The following is a 23,284-nucleotide window of genomic DNA, read 5'->3' on the forward strand; positions in this document are numbered from 1 at the left end:
CCGCATAGGCACATAGCTTTCGCTAGAGCCCATGTTTCTCTCTTTTCTCCTTTTGAAATGACTTCCTTATCCCTTATTAATTGAACGGATAAGGGGTTCTTATTGATTGGTTTTTTTCCCCAATTAATCTCCCCCATTGGACAAGAAAACACTCTCCCCCCTTAAATGTTTTTATAAAATTAAAAAAGACACGTATCGTAACAAACCATAGATGAAGCCTTCACGTACCGATAAGTGTCCTTGTAACAGAGGCATGATTCATGACTCGTATGACTAGTGACATTTCAAACGTCTCCTCAAATCGCGTGGCTCGTCTGCTTAAATTGCACGTATCTCAGGGTGAAATTAATGAATGGTCAAGGGCATTCCCTTGCACCCGTATCGCAATGTTGCAGATCTGACCTAGAGTTTGCTTTAAAATTTATTTTTTTTAATTATTATAATGAAATATTATTTAGAATAAAGCAATCAATCAATATTTTGTTGACGTGAATAAAATTGTTTTTTTTTGTTGGAAAAATTGACATGAAGTTAATAGTTTATATCTACTTAAACTACTTTTAACCGTCTCTTATCTTATTCTTAAAAGGTTTTTGAGATAGGAATATTAAATGACAACAATATCTATCTCTTGATTCAATTACCATATGAACCTCATCTGTTGTGATTCGAGTCATGAATCACAACAATATCTATCTCTTGATTCAATTACCATATGAACCTCATCTCTTGATTGGTGCATTGATAACGTTGCTCCATTATGAGTAAGTGATCGTGAGTTCGAGTTTGAAAACAACCTCTTTATAAAACAGGGTTAAGACAGCATACTTAAGACCCTCTGCAGACCTACTACTCGAAACAATTAAGATGGACCCGATTCATTGCCCATCAGATTCATGTACTGAGAACCTTGGAAATTAAGAATGATCCTGTAATTTCACAAGTCATTGACTATTCCTTCCAATATGAAACTGAAAGGAATAAACGCCGTTTTAGGAGGGTAACTTTTAAGAGGAAAAATATATAGTATTTTACTCGGGTTGGAATTGACCTATTGGACATGGAATCGATTGATGCCAATTTCAACTCAATCCAATGATATGCATAATGGGATCCGACTCCTCTACTTCCGGCCTGGTACTGCTGTGCGCCCTTACACACAAGCATGGTGGAAAGTACAGTCTTACCCCTGCTTGGGTAAGGCACTCGGGCAGGGGTAAGGCGGCACATTCCACCTTGCTTGTGTGTGGGGCGCACACGACAGTAGGGGCAAGCGGAAGCAGAGGAGTTTGACCAAGTAAAATGGAGTCAGGGCTAGTCCAGCTGATTCCCATTGAGTTCAATTGACTCCGTATCGATTCCGGGACAATTCGAATCAGACAGTTCCAAGTTGTTAAATATTGGTTTACCTTTCTCTTTGGTTAAATATTTTTAAGAAAATGTTGTGTGGGTGTGTTGTGGGGGTTGGGCCGCCCAGACAATGGGTGAGTGAAATGATCATACCACCCCTATGAAAGGTGGAAATTCCACCTTCGAGATGCCAGTGTGTGTGCTCTTATTTGACTGCTGTATGCACATGGCCCCTGCACTCCTCGCAGAGAACGCTCTCTCAATATTCTTTTTAACCTTTAGCACTCATGTGTAAGGGTAAAGGTCTATCGTAGTCCCAATCCAGATATTGATTGTAGCCTTAAAACACAGCTAATTAGGCCCAGTCCAACCATTAAAAATGGGCTTGGGAGGTATGTTAGAGCCCATAAGAATCAGGCGAATATTTTTTGAATGCTCCAATTCGTTACATATGAGTAATACTGGGTCAAAGTAAACTTATCATCAACGTTAGAGACAGGAGGATGGAAAGCTGGCATTCTGTCCTGCGCATTGGCCTGTGCCCTTTGAAGAATTAAGTTAGCGTAGATATATATCCACACCAGCATTCAATTTTTTTGTCCCTTGGAAAATGATGTGATAATTTCAATCATTAGGATATAACCCTATAAGGTAGTGAACTCATCCGCTTGGCCTGGTTACAATTTAATTGTGTCTAGGGCCTGGGCCCAATTACTTTCATCCATTGACCTGGGTCAAAATTGGGTCAAGCAGCGTCGGCCTATATATCCCATTGTACAGAGAATAAAAACAAAATTCAGGCCCAAACTCTCGAACGCTCTACAAATTGTCAAAAGAGTTTCTTTATTTCAAAGAAACAAAGTTTTAAAATACTACATACATACATACATAGATACATACATAGATCATCATCATCACCTACACTAGTACCCCCACAAAGAAGAACAAATTCACACAGATTCAAACTGAAATTTACAGAGATGTGTCTACATGACCTGAAATCTAAAGCTCTCTCTCTCTCTCTCTGAAATATATTTGTCTCATAGCCTCCCTATTCCGAAACAAACTTCCTCCTGAGACGAAGAACGAAGTCGCGGACCTTGTGTTGGTCAGGAAGGGTCTTGGCGACACTCTCCCTCTACATAAACCTCTTGGCCCATGCAACCAGTTTTGGGCACTCTGCTTCAACCCTAAAGTTACCCAATTCCTCCATTGCGTAAAACCAGCAGTAGAAGGTTACTAAGCTCAGATCTACAAACCCAAAACTCTCACCCCCAAAGTAGGGCTTATCTCCAATCTCTCCTTCCAAAACTTTCAACACCTCTATGTATTCCTCCTTAGCTTTCTCTTGTTCTTCTCCCTTTCCACTGTATATTCCCCTCATACACGGATATACCTGCAATTTAATTTGGGGCACAAATCAATATAAATCAACAACACATGAATAAATTAAAGCTCAAGAAATTTAATTAAATATGAATATACCTTCTTGTCTATGTAGTCAGCCCAGAACCTGGCATGTGCTCGCTGGTATGCATCAGAGGGTAACAGAGGAGATTTGTCCCTCCAAACCTCGTCGATGTTTTGAACAATGATGAGAGATTCCCAGATGGGTTTCCCATTATGGATCAACACAGGGATCTTCTTATGGATTGGGTTCATCTTCACCAAAAGAGAGCTTTTGTTTTCAAGATTCTCTTCTCTGTGTTCATACCTCACACCCTTCTCAGCTAACGCAATTCTCACCCTCATCCCAAAAGGGCTAGCCCACATATCCAACACAATTACTTCATCTGCCATTGTTACTGAAACTCAGTAGTCTAGCTAGCAGACTAGCTTGAACAACAGAAGCAAGCAAGAGAATGAAGTTTTTGCTGTAGTGCTGTGTATCGACTGGGTGCGACTGGGTTGATTTAAATAGCCTTTGCTTGCAAAGGATAAGTTTGATTGGGATGAAACCCAGTAGAAACTGGAGCCTTCATGGTGATTTCTAGGGTCTTCTGAAGTGATTTTATCGTGTCTTGCGCCAGGGAGATATCCACGAGATATAAGTCAGAATTTCATTTTTGGGGTGTGTGTAATATGTATGAGTAAATTGCGATTTGTCAGCAAAAGAAGTAACTAGGAAGTTCAGTTCAAACATCTCGAAACCTCTTTCTTTTAATTCTTGCCAGTTATCAGCCTCCCATGCTACTAGTACTTCAAATGAGTTATGTAAGGTAAGGTAACCACACGACCCAAAGTTAACCCAATCTACCTCCATTTGGATCTTATTATCAGATCATAATTGCCTTTGCCTGCACTTTTTTTTTTTTTTTTTTTTTTGGGGGGGGCGGGGGGAATTTGCATACCCATTTATCAATTATCAAAGTTTTATACATCTCAATTTCCACACCTAGATTTGAAAACAAAAAAGGAATAGAGAAGAAGGCACCTCTTATATAGTATAATAATCCAACCCAACTCCCTAAAAGTGTGCACTGCGGTTTGGGGTGGAGATGCCAACATATGACAGCTCGGACATCCAATGGTGCTCAATTTGAGAAGAATAAAAAAAATCAAAGTCAATGAGTTCGGACCATTGGATATCTGAGTTGTCAGGTATTGACGTCTTCACTTCGAACTGCTGCACTGCACCCACAAAACGGATCTGGAACCTCTACTTTTGAGCTGCCCCTATTGTCATGCGCCCTACACACAGCACGGTGGAAAAGACCGCCTTATTCCTGCTCGGGCAACGAGCTCAGGCAAGGGTGAGGCGATCTTTTCGTGCTTTGCTGTGTGAGATGCACACGGCATTATGGGCAGGGTGGAAGTAGGGGACCCCGACGCCACCTAAACTAGACTCGGATCTCCTCGGACCAATGGATCATTAGTATGGTTACAATAATATGTGGGAAGGAGGTCTCCCCAAAAACAAAGTCCAAAGTCCGGTCTCCAGTTTCAACTGTTCTAGCCCTAACTCCTACTACACACTATAACAGGAAGAAATGAGAAGAAAATTCACATTCCCAAAAGCACAGGAAGATCTTTATTTGAAAAAATAAAAATAAAAAAAACCAAAAAAGTACAAAATTCTGCTACATTGCTTTGAAATCCAAGATTCTCATGCACCCTCTTTATGATCTCCCTCTACTTCTTACTCATTTGAAGAACGAAATCATAGATCTTGAGTGGATCAGAAAGGGACTTAGCTACACTCTCCTTCTGCAAGCACCTCTTGGCCCATGCAATCAATTTTGGGCACTCCCCCTCTACGCTTAAATTCATGGCAAGTTTCTCTAACGTATAAAACCAGCTGTAGAAAGGTAAAAAACTCACATCCAAGAACCCAAAATTGTCACCTCCAAAGTAGGGCTTTTCTCCAAGTTCTCCCTCCATCACCTTCAATCCCTCTATAAATTCCTTCTTGAACTTCTCTTGTTCTTCTTCTCCCTTTGAGCTCCTCATTATTCCCCCTATGCAGCTGTAAATCTGCAATTTCACAAATCCATAAAGAATACTTGATATCAGTGAAAACTAAGAAAGAGAAGATACTTAATAGGCAAGCATAGATTAGAGTAAGAGACTGAAGTAAGTACCTTATTGTCGATGTAGTCAGCCCAAAATCTGGCCTGGGCACGTTGGTAAGGATCAGAAGGCAACAATGGAGGAGCTTTGCCGTTCTTCCACGTCTCGTCAATGTATTGAACAATGAGGAGAGATTCACAGATGGGTTTTCCATTATGGATCAAGACAGGTATCTTCTTATGAATTGGGTTCATCTGCAGCAGAAGAGGACTCTTATCTTGGAGGCTCTCCTCAACGAATTGGTATTCTACACCTTTCTCAACCAAGGCGATTCTGACCCTCGTCCCAAAAGTGCTGGGCCAGAAATCCAAGAGAACGACCTCGTCAGCCATTGTTACTGAATCTCAAATGTAACAGAAGCCCACTCCAGAAAGATAATAGAAGGAAAAGAAAGAATCCCTAGAAGCTTTAATTGTGGAAGCTAGATAGCTTGATGAGGCTGGTTTGTCTTGTCTTGTCTTGTCTTGTGTGTATTAATGCAAGTAGCTTTTGAGTGTATTTATAGAGATTTAGTTTGATCTGAAAAAACTTAATTAACTCAGTACAAGTAACGGATAGTTCTTTATTTTATGTCTTTGGGGAGAGAAAATAATTATATTTAGAGCAGGAGACACGGTCATTGGGGAGCTGCCATCTTTGGGTTTTAAATTGTGGAGACTTCACCACACAGTGAATTAAGGTTCTATCACTCCAGCTTAGGGTTCCTAAACTCCTATAGGATTTTAGTATATTCTTCAAAATACCCTCTTGCGCATATTTAAAATCCCATAGTAAATAAGAATCCGTTTACCATGGCTGAAGGAAAACTTGATCAATAAATGCTAGCTGCTTTGAAGCAACTGCTTGCTTAGTTGTTTAAGTGGAAGGAGATTAACTTGGGCATCACTCTTCAATATTCTATATATTCTCTTCAAAATTTGATTATTTTTATATCAAAGCATCAAATTAATGATAATACCAATACTACAATATTATAGAAATTTCTTTTTTTTTGATAAAAGAATTTTAAAATCTCAATCTCGTAATGTTTTGGGTACCAATTCAGATGCCACATGACAATTGTACTCGGCTTAATGGGGATAGGCTATCTTTAGGTTTATAGAAAGAACCCAAACACATACTAATCACCAATGCCAACAAATTGTGGTATATAGCCGTTGGCCAGGCAGATGGGTTTAGACACGATGGTGTGTACTCGGCCCAAAATTTAATTGGGCCAAAAATATAAGGACAATCTAGGCCCAAGTCAGCCCATGCCTGCCTAGTTATCCCTCATTGACCTTGACCATATTTTTTTTTTCCCTGTGTTAATGATAAGGATGCGACTGTTGATCATGGTCTTTATCTCCACAAGCGGCCCACCTTGCAGCTCTCTGCATATTCTGACGCTGACTGGGCTGGCTGCCCAGATGACAGAAAATCAAGGGGTGGTTTTGCTATTTATCACGGCACCAATCTCATTTCATGGAGTGCTCGTAAACAGGCAACTGTGGCACAGTCGAGTACAGAATCTGAGTACCGAGCCATCGCAAATGCAGCCGCTGAACTCACCTGGCTACAATCTCTTCTAAAGGAACTTGGTATCTACATGGCACAGGCACCAGTCCTCTGATGCAACAATGTTGGAGCCACATACTTAACTGCAAACCCAGTTTTTCATGCCCGCACAAAGCATGTGGAAATTGATTTCCACTTCGTCCGAGATAAAGTTGCCAAGGGCGATCTCACTGTTCGGTTTATTTCCACCAAGGACCAAATTGCGGACATTTTTACAAAGGCGTTATCTACTAAGCGGTACACCCATATGTTATCCAAGCTCAAGGTTCAGCCCACCTTGTGCTTGAAGGGGCATGTAAACAATAAGGATGCGAAATTATCTCCGGTGATTAACAGATCAGAGTCCAACTCTAATCCCACATGTGATAACGGTTCAAGGAATAGCTGTGCAACTACAACTCTTCTCTCAACCTCACCACAGCAATCCAGATCGGTTGATGAATCATCATCCATATCTCCAAGGCTCAAAGATAATGCACAACAGTGTTCTCGATTAACACAATTACCTTGTACTCAGCCCTATGTATTTCAATCCTCTAATTCTCCTCAACATCTATATAAAGGGAGGATTAGCAAGGAATTAAATAAGTGAGAAAAACAACATTACAGTGGACGTAGGTTACAAATAACCGAACCACTTAAAACCCTGTGTCCTCCTTCTTCTTCTTCTTCTTCCTCTCTTCAGCTTCAACCTTCTTTCACTTCTAACACCCTGAATCCATTTTAACTCAATTTTTTCTTTTAAGCGTCTGATTCAAAAAACAGATGCAACAGGGAAGGAAAAAGCAGAAACATTTCCTCCAGAATTGGGAAGAGAGAATGTGGATGTTTGTCATATTGTAAAGAGAGAAAAAGCAAGAATCATGATGACAGACAACTTAGTAATGTACATGTTTTAAAAGAATCTACATGAAACCATTAAGAGGGCGGGCAGGCGGGCGGGCTTTGGTGCAATCGTAAAAGTTGTTCCATTGTGATCAAGTGGTCATGGGTTCGAGTATGGAAACAGCCTCTCTGTGAAAGCAGAGGTAAGGGTGTGTACATTATGACCCTCCCACGTCCCACAGTGACGGAAACCACACAGAGAGAGAATACATGTCTTGTGACTGGGCCACGGTCGTGATGGTGAAGAGCGGGAGGAATGAGCAGCACTGCGGCGGATGGACAAAAAAGTGAAAAAAACGCCCGGTAGTCGTGATTTTGTCTAGTACCACAGAGGATTTATACGCTTATATTTATTTTATATTAAATATGCAGGATTGGGCCGGGCCTGGATGGGTTCAACCCCAAACATCAACCATGGCCTGACCCAGACTTGGCCTCGGTCCTAAAATTTCGATTTTGTGAGAAGAAAACTCGTCTTCTTTTCATTTTTCTTTTGAGCACAAGTGGAGAAGGTTTTTTGGGGGTTCTTGTGAATTGCAGTGTGACGGTGTTCTCTTTGTCAAGGGATATAGAGAATTAAAGGTGTTGGAATTTCTCTATATTTGTTAGACGGGTTTTGAGGTAAGGATTCGATACTCTTGTGAATCTACCCATCTTGTGCCTATCATTCTCCTCCCTCCTCTAAAATGACTTATGTGTCTTTATTGTATACGAGAACAGATATCAGACACAAGGAGACACTAGCATATGCTAAGCAGTCCACCGTGTTCTAACTAATACAAACATAAAACATAAAAAAAAATTCGTAGAATAAATTTTAGTAAGCTTACAAATATTCAACACTATATGAATTTTTTTTCTCCCTTACATTCACTAGCCTTACAATCGATGGGTTTCCATCATAGGAGATCGAATTGCAACAGATGATCAATCTCTAACAGGAAGAAATGAGAAAGAAAAAAAAATTCACATCACCACAATTCAAGAGTTTCTTTATTTGAAAAATACTAAAAAAAGTTACAAAATTCTGCTACATGATCTGAAATCCAAGATTTCAACACTGGCCTCATCTAATCCACACCAAATTTCTTCCTCATTTGAGAAACGAAATCATAGACCTTGAGTGAATCAGGAAGGGATTGGGACACTCTCTCCTTCTGCAAGCACCTCTTGGCCCATGCAATCAACTTTGGGTACTCTGCTTCTACGCTTAAATTGACTAAGGTCTCTATCGCATTAAACCTGATGTAGAATGGCATAAAACTCAAATCCAAGAACCCAAAATTGTCACCTCCAAAGTAGGGCTTGTCTCCAAGTTCTCCCTCCATCACCTTCAACTCTTCTATGAATTCCTTCTGAGTCTTCTCCTGTTCTTCTCCCTTTGGGCTCCTCATTATTCCCATTTTGCTGATGTAAATCTGCAACTTCACACAACAATCGATAAAGAAGACACGTGGTATCCATTGTTTACAAGGTTCAAGTTCTCGGGAGTCGGATTAGGATCGGTTTCAACCGATACTCAGTACCCATTTCCCCGTCTAATTAGGGGGAAATGATCACCCTATCGCCCGAACACACTGCTCGGGTGGGGTCCATCCCCCCTAATAGAGGGACTTGGGGAAATGGGTCGGGTAGGAAATGGAGCAGAGAATTTGTCTGTACTGATTTGGTTTGTCTTGAATTGAATCAGGTTAGATTGGACATATTTACTTCATTTTTTTTTTTAATAAAAATTTGTTTTTAACAAAAAAGAATGCTAACCATCCTTTTACCTTGCACCAGTGCACCTAGACTCATGGGGTGCGAAATGGAAAGAAAAAATTACTATTACAAGGCTAGCAATCAAGGAAATGGAATAATTGACTTCCCCTTTGGGTTCGTAAATACTCTCTTTGATTTTAATATTTTTAAAATACCCTTTGAGATCCCATTTCCTTGGTTGTCAGCCTAGTAGCAATGTCACAGGAAAATTTCATCGATGCAAAATGATCGCCTCATTCCCATGGAAAGACGGAAATCCCGTCCCCCTATGATGCCTTTGTACATGCTCTTATTGACTACCGCACATGTGCAGACCTTAGAGGGACGGTTAGGGTTCTCTAACCTTGTAGAAAGGACTTGTATGAATAAGAAAGTAAGATAGGAACGTCTACATACTACATAGTAAGGATTTTCTTAAGATAAAATTTAACTATGATTTTATTAACCATGATTACAATAATATGTGGGAATTAGGACTCCCCCATGATCTGATGAGTTAATGACCTGCCCTCGGCCAGTTTCAACTATTCTAGCGCTTATTCCCACTATACTCTAACAGGAAGAAAAGAGAACCAAAAAAAAAAAAAAAAAAATTCAAAAGAGGAACTTTATTTGAAATCCAAGATTCACACACTAGCTAGTACTCCTCTGTACCGGTCCCCCCATCTAAATAGGATATCTAATCCACACCTAACTTCTTTCTCATTTGAAGAGCGAAATCATAGATCTTGAGTGAATCAGGAAGGGACTTAGCCACACTTTCCTTCTTCTCCATGCACCTCTTGCCCCATTCAATCAACTTTGGGCACTCTGCCTCTACGCTGACATTGACAAAGGTCTCCATGGCATAAAACCAGGTGTAGAAGGGCACAAAACTTAAATCCACGAACCCAAAATTGTCACCTCCAAAGTAAGCCTTGTCTCCAAGTTCTTCTTCCATGACCTTCAATTCCTCTATGAATTCCTTCTTAGCCTTCTCTTGTTCTTCTCCTTTCGGGCTCCACAATATTCCCCTCATACTACTGAAAACCTGCAATTTCACACAAATAAAGAAGATATATACCATGTAAAGTTTCTATCTCAAAAGTTCTAATTGGTTTGAGATCATATTTCCTAACTAACAGACGAATTCCCAGGTGTAATGAAAACTCAACTAAGAAAGAAAAGATGATCGATGATGATGATGCAAGCATAGATTAATTAGAGTAAGAGAATTAAGTAAGTACCTTCTTGTCGATGTAGTCAGCCCAGAATCTGGCCTGGGCACGTTGGTAAGGATCAGAAGGCAACAATGGAGGAGCTTTGTCGTCCTTCCATGTCTCGTCAATGTATTGAACAATGAGGAGAGACTCACAGATGGGTTTTCCATTATGGATCAAGACAGGGATCTTCTTATGAATTGGGTTCATCTGCAGCAGAAGAGGACTTTTGTCTTGGAGACTCTCCTCCCTGTATTGGTATTCCACACTTTTCTCAGCCAAGGCGATTCTCACCCTCATCCCAAAGGGGCTGGCCCCTGCATTCAAGAAAACCACCTCGTCTGCCATTTGTTACTGAATCCGATCGATCAAGCGTAGCACAAATTGAAAATAGAATAGAAGCTTAATTTGTTGGAATTGAAGCTTTTATGATGCTGGTTTGTATTGTGTGTGTTAAACCATGTAGCTGAAGGGGTGTATTTATAGAGATTTAATTGGATCTGAAACTTACTTAAATTAACCCCCAAGTAACAAAATTGTCTCTTCTTGCATTCCATGTTAATTAATTAGTTCTTTATTTTATTTCTAGAAACTTCGATCTCTAGCAGTGCTGATGTTCATCATCCGTTGCGTCATCATCCATGAATTGAATAGAACTTGTTTTTGCGGTTGGGTTGTGACTTGCAGAGGATGGATACACAAATTCAAAAAAAACAAAGAAAGAAAGAACCTTTAGACATCAGCGCTGACTTCAAAGTTTGATTTCGAACCAAACGTATTCTGGCTTGGTATGCAACGTTATGATATGAGGGGTGCGATAATCCAAAAACAATCCCATAATAATCAATGGTATGTCAAAAGAGTGGTGCTCAAGGTATCTACAGTGTTTTCTCTTTTATATGATTATTAAATTATTAAATGGGAGAAATAAAGTCACCCATTACGTCAGACATGCCGCCCATGCGCCTTGATACTGGGGCATGCAAAATGATCATCGCACCTTCTCTTGGAACCTCGGAAATGATCAGGGGTGCATCGGTAATTTCACACACATTATTGTATCAGGGAGATGGGGGGGACCGTGGTTTGTAATTTTGGGATTAGATTGGTATCGGTTGAGGCCGATCTGAATATTGATCGATCCAATATCGATCTGCTGGTACGACCCAAGGGTTCAAAAAATGATAAAAATCAATTTTTATTAAAAATCACTGGCTAATCCTGATGATCGACTCTAGGTGATCCAGATCGGTATCAACCAATACCAAACTCAATCAGATTTCGTGGGAGAAAAAAGGGAGATATAGAGGTGGATGATGAATGTGGAAATGAGGTTCAAACCCGAGAACTCACCAAGCCTAAGTGACTACCGCACTAGCCCATTCCAGCTGAGCTAGCACCTCGATCTCCAAAAAGATCCTGTCCAGCACCCTGCCCGGGCTGCATGTGCAGCGCTAGACAGAGTGAGGCGTGAAAAGACCGCCTCACCCTTGCTCGGGCAAGGCGCTCGGGCAGGGGTGAGGCGGTCTTTTAACGCCTCACTCTGTCCAACGCTACATGTGCAGCCCGAGCAGAGTGCTGGACAGGAACCAAGTCCTCTCGATCTCCACCACTTTTGAATATTTTAAATTAGGGTATGTTGCGTGTGGAAATCTCCGATGCTTGGTTCGCCCACGGATGAGCCTTCAAAGACCAAGTGATGAGCACAAGAGAACCGGTGTGGCTCCGGCCTAGGACTCTCCGATGCTAAAGTTAGATCACCAGTGCAACAGCGTAACTGCGTAGTGAAAAGCAAGATGAGGAATGGTGCTCCATACCTGGGTATTTATAGAGTGAGGATGAGATGAGGCGGTTGGGAGAGTCCTAGTATGGTAGGAGTCCTTCTTTTGGAAGGCTTTCTCGCGTAGAGCGGAGTAGAGAGCTATTTTCGGGGTCGGGCTCTTATTAAGGTAAGAGTCCATGTAAAGTGTGATTTCGTATTGCGCTAGGATCGTGGCTCGATCCTTATCCCGTGATTCTCGGGATGTGTTGACGTGGCCCCGCGATCCCCGGTGGGGCACTATGGTAGCTTCTGTGGAGGAGGGCTCGGCCTCGGAGGTCGGCCTAGGAGGTTGGCCTTGGCAGTCAGTTCGGCCAGGGGTTTATGGCTAACCTGTGTGAGCTCGGCTCAGAGCTCGGCCTCAGCCACCGGCTAGCTTGTGCGAGTCTGACTCTGTCAGGTGACTTTATCGGAGATGGGGTCGGCCCAGTTTTTTGCTCGGCTCAATTCGGTTCTCGGACTGAGGTCAGGTCGGCCATGTGGCAGCCTCTGATAGGTGGGGTGTTTTATGCCTCATCACAGGCCCCCCCCACTCATCAGGGGTCGGCTCGACACTGATGAGTGAAGTTTCCATGTCTGCTTGTCTGGAAGATTTTTGCTGTCGAGCCGAGCTTATTTTTTGCCGTGGATTTGACGTTGCACGGTCTGACGGTTGGGTGTCAGTGCCACGTCAGCAGAGTCATTATGACAGGCTCGGGAATTCGAAACGTCTTTTGATCTGGGCCGTTGAATTATGCTGAGCTTTGCTCGGTCGTTGGATCAGTTCAACCCAAGAATTATAAATAGGCGACTCCTAACTATTCATTCTTCACTGCTCTAAGTTATTGACTTCTCGACAAGCTCGGATTCTTCAGCTCTGTAGCGCTCGGTGTTTACTGGTTTGTGATCAGCTCGGCCTTTGCTTCGTCCGTACTCAGCTCACCCTCAGCTCTTCTTCAACCAGTAAGTCTTCTCCGCCCATTATTTTAGTTGGTAGTAGTCTCATGGGCGAGCTGTTCGCCGGGGCGACAGAGGGCGCTAGTCCGAGCCGAGAGCTCCCCGCTCGTTCTCCCACCATAGACTTGTTGGGCTCGACTTCGGATGAGCCCGATGTAGTAGAGCCTCGTCAGGCCGAGGTGGCCGAGCCTTCGTTGCTCCTGGAGTTCTACCACGCGGCCCAGCCAATTGCCACGGATCAAGCCGAGAACTCTGGGTCGTCCTCATCCGATGAGGAGTCAAGTGAGGGAGATTCTTCCGAAGTGGGGGTTGGATCGGTCAGCTCGTCCGCTGACACCCATGAGCTCGAAGAAGGGAGTGTCGGCATCGTTCCGAGCACGATCAAGGATGCCGACCTCGACTATCTGAGGACGACCTATGCCATCCCCGAGGACATTCAGCTCCGAGCTCCTAACCCAGGGGAGATGGCCTGCTACATCAGGCCCGACGAGGTGGCTTTGTACAAGCTGCCCTTCAAGTATGCGTTCAGGCTCCCTGTCCTTGTCCTGGTGGACCAGATCTTGGACCATTTCCATCTGTCCCCGGGTCAGCTGGTGTCGAACTCTTGGCTGGCCGTGTACGACTTCTATGCCTTATTTTACGAGATGGGCCGAGGCGCAAGCGTGGCACTTTTTTCTCGGCTCTTCTTCTTGAAGAAGTCTCCAGAAAAGGGGTGGTATTATTTCAGTCGCCGATCTGGGAAGAGTGCATCCCTGGGCGGCCACAAGTTTTTGGTCGGCACGTCGAGCTTCAATAACCATTGGAAGCCTCGCTTTTTCTTTGCTTCGATCCCAAACAACCCTCTCCGAGCCAAGTGGAAGGAGATCCACTTGAATTATGTCAACAGGGTACTACCCCTGACCGAGAATGAGCTGACCTCGCTTGACTTGATCCCCCAGCGTCCGCCCCTCGATGTCCTCCAGCTTCAGGACGAGGGGTTTCTTCAGAGGTGGCATATGACCCCTGGTAGGAGCCCGAGCTGAGCCCGTCTCTGTTGCCCGAGCTGACCCCTTTACTTAGTCTTCTTTTCTTTTTCGATTTATTTTTTATGTTTGGTTTCTCTTGCAGTGGTCGGCCACATTCCCCCTATGGATACTGCTCGGCTAAGGGCCGAGACCCTTGCGGATCGAAGGAAGAAAAATGCTGAGAAGAAGTCCCGGGGCCAGTCCTCCAAGGCCCCCAAGGGCAAGGCCGTGTTGCCGAGCCCGCCAGATGTTGTGGTCGGCCTTGAGGTTGAGAAGAGTACGGGTCCAGCGGGGTCTCCGAGGAAAGGGAAGGGCCGAAAAGGCGAGAGGAGCCCACCGAAAGATATCAAGCGTCAGAAGCTCTCGGTCAATCTGACGAGTGGTGGCCTTCCGCCCGTGGCTTCACCCCCCAACATCTCCCGATATGTCTTGGGGAGGGCCTTGACCAGCAACGTTCCTGTGAGGCCGACCTGGCGCCTCTTCCCAGGGGACTCGGCATTGACGTCAGCCGCACATGCCAAGGAATGGATGGACGCAGGTCGGTTGCTGGCTAACAGGGAGAAGCTCGAGGCGCTGTCCGACCCTGAGCTCCTCTCCACCCTGTTTCAGGACTTCAACATGGTGAGTTTCCTGGTCGGCTCTTGTGATTAGGTCCGACCTTTGTAGCCTGTCCTGACTTTTGTTCTCATGCTTTTTTGCAGGGCTTCGCCAAGGCAGTGGAGACCATGCTTCGTTTTGAGCGGCTCTTGACCGAGAACCACTCCTTGGGCTTCCAGTGCAAGAAAGCCTACCAGGATGCCCAGGATGTCGTTCAGAGGAGTCGAGAGACCCAAGAGAAGCTTACTGCCGCCGAAGCCGAAGTGGAGAGCTCTCAGGCCGAGGTGATCAGGCAGAAAGAGAAGGTTCGGGCTCTGCAGGCTCAGCTCGCCGAGGCGAGGGAGAAGGCCAAGGAGGACCTGGCCATGGCTCGGGACAAGGCGATCAGCGACTATCTCTAGTCGAAGGAGTACGCTGATGTGTGCCATGAGATCAGGAAACCTCCCTACACCGAAGGTTTTGAGGCAGGTCGGGCTGATCTCTTGGCCGAGATCAAGGCGGTCTATCCCGATCTCGATCTCTGACGTTTTGATGATGACGCCACTACCTTTGCCAGGGAGTTGGGAGATGAGGAGGGAGCCGAGGTCACCCAGGCTCTGCCCCTTGAGGAACCTACGCAGACCGACCTCTTCGCCCTTGACGCTGAACCCCAAGACCCCCTCGCCGAGCCTATCGCCATGGATGTCACCGAGGTCGCCTCCAAGTCCATCGCCGAGGAGATTAAGATGTAAAAATTTTTTTTTTTTTTTTTTTTTTTTTTTGGGGGCCGAACTGGCCTCATTGTAACCATGCCGAGCAGTCAACCTGTACTGAATAAAAAATCTATTTTTGCCGGAATTTGCCCAAGTGTTTTAGCTCGGCATTCTTAACCTTCTTTTCTTTGTGTATGTTGTTCCATTTGAGGTTGTGGCCGAACTGACGACTCGTTCCGCTAGCCGAGCTTAGGACTTGTCTATTTTTACCCTTGAGGAACCTTTTGAACCCCAAGACCCCCGAGCCTATCGCCATGGATGTCAGAGTCGCTCCAGTCATCGAGAGATTAAGATGTAAAATTTTTTTTTTTTTTTTTGGCCGCTCATTGTAACCATGCCGACATCCCATCGAATAAAAATCTATTTTTGCGGAATTTGCCCAAGTGTTTTAGCTCGGCATTCTTAACCTTCTTTTCTTTGTGTATGTTGTTCCATTTGAGGTTGTGGCCGAACTGACGACTCGTTCCGCTAGCCGAGCTTAGGGACTTGTCTATTTTTTACCCATGCTTCACGTGGTCGGCGGTTCGGCCATGCCATGCCCGAAGTCAAGGTGACCTTCGCTTTTGGGTAGTTAATTCGCCATTCCCATCGGTCCGATTGGACCGGCTATCATATAAGCGGACGCGTGGCCGAGTAGCCTTCCTGGCTGAGCATAATGCCTTTGCTTAGTTTCAAACTTTGTTAGGCTCGGCCAAAAAGGGGGGGAGTTTGCTCTTGAGAGGTCGGCTAGGTCTGTGAGGACCGGTCTACGACCTGGTTGCCGACCTATGAGGGCAGGTCTTTGAGGTCGACCAGGTCTATGAGGACCGGTCTTACGACCTGGTTGCCGACCTATGAGGGCCGGTCTTTGAGGTCGGCCAGGTCTATGAGGACCGGTCTTACGACCTGGTTGCCGACCTATGAGGGCCAATCTTTGAGGTCGGCCAGGTCTATGAGGACCGGTCTTACGACTTGGTTTCTGACCTATGAGGCCCAGTCTTTGAGGTCGGCCAAGTCTATGAGGATTGGTCTGACGACTTTGATTTAGGAGCTTGCAAATACGTTAAGTGGTGGAGAAAGACTTTATTTCATTGAATCAAACGTCGGGGCTGAAGCCGAATACAAGCATGCTCAGTTATTGAAAAAATTTCTTCAAATTTTTTGAGTTCCAAGGTCTTGGTACCTTCTTGCCCCCCGAAGTCTGCAAGAGATACGTCCCGGGGCGAATTTGCTTAGATACTATGTATGGGCCTTCCTAGTTTGGTGCTAACTTTCCTTGCTGCCTTGGCTGGGATGCACTAAGCTTGCTGAGGACAAGGTCCCCTTGACGGAAGTGCCGCTCTTTTACTCTTGAGTCATAGCACTTTGTCGTCCTCTGTTGGTATGTCGTGTTCCGGAGTAGTGCATTTTCTCGAACTTCGTCGAGGAAGTCCATGTTGGCTCTCAGTCCATCTTCATAGGTCTTCTCATTAAAGTTGAGCACTCGGTACGACGACGCCATAATTTCGACCGGGGCGAGGGCTTCGGTCCCATAAGCGAGGCGAAAAGGGCTCTCCCCGGTTGGTGTTCTTGCTGTCGTCCTATATGCCCATAGGACACTTGGGAGCTCTTCCACCCATCTTCCTTTGGCCTCATCTAACCTTCTCTTAATGCCGGTGAGTAATGTTCGGTTAGACACTTCTACTTGTCCATTTGCTTGTGGATGAGCTACTGAGACGGGTCAGAAGTCAATGTAGAAGTATTCGCAGAACTCTCGGAAGGCCGGGTTGTTGAATTACGTGCCATTATCTGTGATGAGTACTTTCGGTATTCCGAACCGGTAGATGACCTTATCTCGGAAGAATTTCTCCATGTTCTTCTCGGTGATGGTTGCAAGGGGCTCGGCCTCGACCCATTTGGTGAAGTAATCGATCGCCACTACCACGTACTTCCTGTTTCCCGTTTCTGGGGTGAAATCTTCGAGAATATCCATTCCCCACATAGCGAAAGGGATTGGGCTCAACATTGGGGTCAACTTTGTTGCTGGTCGGCTCAGGATTGGTGCAAACAGCTGGCAGTTCTCGCATGTCTTCACATACCTCATGGCCTCTTCTTTCATTCTTGGCCAATAGAATCCTTGCCGAAGTATCTTGATGCAAGAGCTCGGCCACCCATGTGACTCCCATATATTCCCTCATGCACTTCGGCCAAGGCATACTCAGCTCCCTTCGATCCAAGGCATCGGAGAAGAGGGGCCAAGATTGCTCTTTTGTAGAGCACTCCGTCGATAATGGTGTACTTGGCAGCTTGGATCTTGACCTTCCTTGCTTCGTCTTGATTCTCCGGGAGCAGGTCATTCTCCAAGTAGTTGACAATGGGGTCCAACCAGGTCGGCCCATCCTCTTCAATGTGCTTTACGCTTTCTTCTTGTAAGGAGGGTTTCTCCAAGATCTCTATGTACACTCATCGGCTCAGATATTGGAGGTCGGCCTCAGCCAACTTTGACAAGGAGTCAGCCGCAGCATTCTCTTTTCTCGGTATTCGAGTCATCTCAAAGTGCTCGAGTTCAGAAATTAGATCTCGTGCTCGGCTCAGGTAAGCTATCATCCTTTCGTCTCTCGCCTCATAGTCTCCATTGACCTGGTTGACCACGAGTTGGGAGTCTCCTCACACCTTCAACCGCTTTACGCCCATTGCTTTGCTTACTCGAAGTTCTGCTAGGAGGGCTTCATACTCGACCTCATTGTTCGAGGCGAGAAACTTGAACCTCAGGGCATATTGGATCAGAAACCCTTCGGGGCTCACCAGGATCAGGCAGGCCCCGCTTCCTCTGGAGTTGCTTGAGCCGTCGACATTCATGGTCCAAGTCGGGTCGGCCGTAGCCCCAACCTCTTCTACTGTCTTATCTTCCCCGACTTCAAGGTCGGGCCCTGTACATTCGGCGATGAAGTCGGCAAGGACTTATCCTTTTATCGCCGTCCTCGGACGATAGCTTATATCGTATTCACTTAGCTCAACCGCCCAGGTGATCAGCCGTCCTGAAACGTCGGGTTTGTGCAATATCTTCTTGAGTGGCTGGTCGATCAGTACCGTGATCGGATGAGCTTGGAAGTATGGCCTTAGTTTCCTTGCGGCCGTAACAAGAGCGAATGTTACTTTCTCAAACCCGGAGTATGTTGTCTCGGCGTCGACAAGAACGTGGCTGATGTAGTATATGGGTCTTTGAGTTCGACTTTCTTCCCTAATCAACACCACGCTAACCGCTACAGGGGTAGCAGCTAAGTAAACTTGAAGCTCCTCTTTTGGCTCGGGTCGGCTGAGAAGAGGCGGGTTCTCCAAATATTTCTTCAGCTCATCAAAAGCTTCCTGGCATTCGTCCGACCAGATGACGTCCTTCGGGTTCCGGATGTTCTTGAGTGCCTTAAAGAACAGTAAGCACTTGTCGCCCGACCTCGACATGAATCGTGCCAACGCCGCCACCCGTCCGTTTAACCTCTGTACTTCTCAGATCGTCCTTGGAGGGCTCATCCCTTGGATAGCCCTGATTTTTGCCGGATTGGCTTTGATCCCTCTGACAGAGAGCATGAAGCCGAGGAATTTTCCCGAGGTCACGCCGAATGCACACTTGGCGGGGTTCAGCTTCATTTGATTCTTCCTCAATACGCCAAAGGCTTCTTCCAGGTCGGCCAAGTGGTGTTTGGTTTTTAAGCTCTTCACTAACATGTCGTCCACGTAGACTTCCATGTTTCTTCCGATCTGCTCGCGGAACATATAGTTTAGGAGCCGCTGGTAAGTCGCTCCAGCGTTTTTCAATCCGAACGGCATGACCTTGTAGCAAAAGTTTTCTTGGTCAGTTCGGAATGTCGTGTATGGCTCGTCCTCCTCATGCATCATGATTTGGTTGTAGCCGGAATATGTGTCCATGAAACTCAGCATCTCGTGGCCTACCGTGGCGTCGATCAAGAGGTCGATCTGAGGTAGCGGGTACTCATCTTTTGGACAAGCCTTGTTGAGGTCGGTGTAGTCGACACACATTCTCCAGTTTCCGTTTGGCTTGGGGACCATGACGACGTTAGCCAACCAGGTTGGGAATTTTTCTTCTCGGATGAACCCTGATCGGCGGAGCTTCTCCACCTCTTCTTTGATTGCAGTTTGTCGATCAAGTGCGTAGTTCCTTCTCTTCTGCCGAATTGGTTTTCGACCTGGATCTACGTGGAGCCGGTGTACTGCTATATGCCTGGGTATGCTCGTCATGTCGGCAGCCGACCAGGCAAAGACATCGGCGTTCGCCCTTAAGAAAATTCTGAGCTGATTCCTCTGATCTTCATTCAGCAATGATCCGAGCTGGACCACCTTTGCTGGGTCCTCATCCCTGAGGGGGAACGGGGTCAGGTCTTCCACAGGTCGTCCTCTCCTCTCGATGAGCTCATCCCGCTGATCTTCTGGGAGGTGTTCGACGCACATCGCCATTCCTCGGACATTGCCTTTGTTTTGCTTGACAAAAGTAGCATAGCACTCCCGTGCCTTCTTCTGGTCGCCTCGAACTTCGCCGATTCCGTTCTCGGTGGGGAACTTCATCTTCATGTGCATCGGGGAGATGATGGCTTGGAGAGCGGTCAGTGAAGGGCGGCCTAGTATGGCGTTGAAAGCCACTACCAACCGTACTACCATTAATTTGACCTGGATTGTCGCCTGGCATGGAGCTTGCCCGATCTTGACCAGCAGGTGGATTGAACCCTTAATGGTCGCGGCAGCTCCCGAGAACCCATGAAGTGAGGTGCCCTCCGGCTTGAGCGCTTCGTCGCCAAAGCCAAATTGCCGATACGCATCTAGCGACATAAGGTCCACGAATGCGCCGGTATCGACCAATACTCGATGGACGGGTCTCTTTGCAATTTCTACCTGTACCACTAAAACATCGTCATGAGGCAAACTTATACCTTCGAGGTCGGCATCAGTAAAGGAAATCGTCGCCGCTGGCTTGAACTTCTTGGTGGGCATCTCGGTGACTTCGACAAACCGTGCGTTTGCCTTGGCTTTTCGAGTAGTCTCTTGTCCGGGCCCTCCGAGGATGGTGTATATGGGAGCTCGCTTGTCATTGCTCGGCCCGGACCCGTCCTCTTTCTTCTCAGCTCGGGCTTTATCTTCATCTCGCTCAGGTCGCCTATTTGCGGGTCTTGGCTCGGTTCTTCTTTGCTCGCGCTCTTCAGGTCGCCGACCCCCACGCTCTTCACGACCTCCCTTGACATATCGCTTCAAGTGGCCCGCCTTTATCAGCTCTTCAATTTCTCTTTTCAGCTGATAACAATCCTCGGTGTCGTGGCCGGTGTCCTTGTGGAATTGATAATATTTGTTAGGATTCCGAGATGACCCCGCTTCACTGTCCATACTTTCTTTCACTGTAATTATAAAGAGTCAAATTAGAGAGAGAGTGAGAGATAGAAACTGTGAGATCGAAGAAGTCTTCGCAGAATGCGCAAGGTGAGAGTGAAGTGATCGAAGCTTTATTTATAGGGGTCGAGTTCGCCTATTCCACCTATAGTCCTATTTATACATGAATTTGGAAAGCAGGCAGCAGATCCACTCCAATGTAGAGTGAAATTAGGAATTTAGGACTAGGAGTGAATAATATAAGGGAAAATATCATCCCCCTCCCCTCCAAGTTTGCCTAATATCAATCCAGTACCCAAGTTTTGAAAAATATCTACCCCCTCCCCTACTTTATAAAGATTATATCAACCGTACCCTAAGTGATTGACAGTGTTAAAATAAGAGTTTAAAAGACGATATTACCCTTTAATTGGAGTAAAAAAGGTTTCTGGAGTGGGACCCACCCCTTCTTCATTCTTCTTCTTCTTCTTAAACCCCATAATACCCTTAATGTTATTTTATTCCAATTTTACCCTCCTCAACCCCAAAACTCCTTTTGCAGCTTCTTCCCAAAAAACCCTGTGTTCTTCTTCTTCAACCCCAAAACAAGAACCTTGAGTGTATGAATTCATCGAGCGTGCAAGCTTTCCCACTGCATGTACCCTTGAGATGGTATCGCTCTTAATCGAATACAAACCCCTAACCTACAGTGTTTTTTTAACTATAAACTATAGGTTTTCCTAACTGAATCTGAATCTCTTAATCCATTCGTATTCGTTCTGTTTCAAAAAATCCCCAATGCGTGGCTCTTTTTTCCACCAAATCACCAAACTTAATTTCTTCTTTCTAACGGGTTGACACAAAGTTCAGAAATTTAAAAACCCTTCAATGAAGCTTAGGAATGCAATTTTGAATCAGTTCCCCTATTTCCGGCAGTTCCATTATCCAATTTGGACTTTTGGAACTGCTTAGGGGCTATTTGGAAGAATGGATTACGTGGGTCATGCATCCTACCACTGGACCTCACATCCACCGCTGGATAACAAAATCCTTTTTCTTGAATTTCCATTTTTCCATTTTTTTTTTTTTCCATATTAGCGAGCTTCTCTGGTTTCTGGTTCTAAGTTCCTTTTCTGACTTCCTTCCTTCCCTCTTTCTTAGAATCTCATTCGGTAGCAAATTCCTAAATGCATCCGTGTGATGGGTTGTCCAAGTCTACCTTCAAGAAGTGTTGGGTGATTTCTGAAAGGCTTGAAGTTTGAAGTAATATATAGTCTAGGTGTTTCATGAAGATTTTTGAACTAGGTTTTTTTCTCAAACTTGCAGTGTTTGTGGTCGTGAATGACTCTTTCTATTTTCAGATAGGTAGAGGCATTGTAGATGTGGAGGGTGTTCTTTCCAAAATAAAAATAATTGTGGTCGTGAATGACTCTCATGGATTGACTTCCCTTGATATTTAGCTTCTTTTGTACAGATCCAATGGTTGGTTCAAACTTGCTCTTGGAAATAGTTCTTGTCAAGAACAGAAAGCAGTTGCAGAGCAAAGTTTTGAGTATAATTTGAAAGCAGAGAAATACCCAGGATAGTTAGAAGATTAGAAGAAGATGCCAATGCGTCTGAAACCCCAAACCCACCTTCCCTTTCCCTTCTATCTCACTATATAGCAGGGGGGAAAAAAAGTTGAAACCCTTCTGCAAACTAATCGAACCACCCCTTCTCATTTTTTCCCAGAACCAACCCCACTGTCTTCCTTTTCCAAAAACCCCAATCCAACACTCCTTGGTTCCGCCAGAACCAGAAAAACAAAAAAGAGTGAGAAGAAGAAGAGCAGAGAGGGTGAGAGAGAGTACAGAACCAAAAATAGAAAACCCTTTCTCTATGTTCTTCTTCCCCCCCCCCCCCCCCAAAACCCCTCCGTTTTCAACCAACAAGTCTTCTCAGATTTGTCACTGGAGCACTGCTACTTTCCCGTCTTCTCGCTCGACTTCATCACTTCTGGTAGGTCTAATGAAATCTCTGCAAATAAACGACATCATCATGAACATCTGAAGGCTCTGGTTTACAATGGAGGGATCTCTTCAGAGAAGACCGAAGTGTTGGGGTTGAAGAGGGCAAAATTGGAATAATATAACATTAAGGGTATTATGGGGTTTTATAAATTTTGTACATGCCACATCATCCCTTAATAGCATTTTTTAACGGTTAGGGTACGGTTGATAGAATCTTTATAAAGTAAAGGAGGGAGTAGATATTTTTCAAAACTTGGGTACTTGATTGATATTAGGCAAACTTAGAGGGGAGGGGGATGATATTTTCCCATAATATAAAGAGTAAATTACATATCACCCCTGGTTTTCGAACGAAACTCAGATCACCCCTGGTTTTTGAAAAAACTCAAATCACCCCTGGTTTAGACCCCAATATGACAAATTAGTCCCTACCGTTAGTTTTATGCTGTTAAGCGATGATGTCAACCAGTTAAATAAATTTAAATCTCTAAACTACCCTTGACCAATGTTGAAGATG

General features: G+C 45.0%; 4 protein-coding genes across 4 annotated transcripts; all 4 read right to left on the reverse strand.

Moving 5' to 3' along the window:
* Window positions 1–2,410: 2,410 nt before the first annotated feature.
* LOC122651657 (probable glutathione S-transferase) lies at window positions 2,411–16,544 on the reverse strand. Its single transcript, XM_043845136.1, has 4 exons — window positions 16,533–16,544; window positions 7,625–7,628; window positions 2,836–3,165; window positions 2,411–2,746 (listed from the first exon to the last, which is right to left on the reverse strand). Exons 3-4 carry the CDS (start codon window positions 3,148–3,150, stop codon window positions 2,489–2,491), a joined length of 573 nt encoding a protein of 190 aa, XP_043701071.1. The 5' UTR covers window positions 3,151–3,165; window positions 7,625–7,628; window positions 16,533–16,544; the 3' UTR covers window positions 2,411–2,488.
* Window positions 4,483–5,252, reverse strand: LOC122651127 (probable glutathione S-transferase). The gene is made up of 2 exons (XM_043844452.1): window positions 4,932–5,252; window positions 4,483–4,824 (listed from the first exon to the last, which is right to left on the reverse strand). Exons 1-2 carry the CDS (start codon window positions 5,250–5,252, stop codon window positions 4,483–4,485), a joined length of 663 nt encoding a protein of 220 aa, XP_043700387.1.
* On the reverse strand, window positions 8,433–8,756 carry LOC122651128 (probable glutathione S-transferase parC). The gene has a single exon (XM_043844453.1). It carries the CDS (start codon window positions 8,754–8,756, stop codon window positions 8,433–8,435), a length of 324 nt encoding a protein of 107 aa, XP_043700388.1.
* On the reverse strand, window positions 9,802–10,675 carry LOC122651658 (probable glutathione S-transferase). Its single transcript, XM_043845137.1, has 2 exons — window positions 10,350–10,675; window positions 9,802–10,153 (listed from the first exon to the last, which is right to left on the reverse strand). Exons 1-2 carry the CDS (start codon window positions 10,668–10,670, stop codon window positions 9,803–9,805), a joined length of 672 nt encoding a protein of 223 aa, XP_043701072.1. The 5' UTR covers window positions 10,671–10,675; the 3' UTR covers window position 9,802.
* Window positions 16,545–23,284: the final 6,740 nt, after the last annotated feature.

The sequence above is a fragment of the Telopea speciosissima genome, chromosome 2 (genome assembly GCF_018873765.1).
Source record: "Telopea speciosissima isolate NSW1024214 ecotype Mountain lineage chromosome 2, Tspe_v1, whole genome shotgun sequence".
Taxonomy (NCBI): domain Eukaryota; kingdom Viridiplantae; phylum Streptophyta; class Magnoliopsida; order Proteales; family Proteaceae; genus Telopea; species Telopea speciosissima.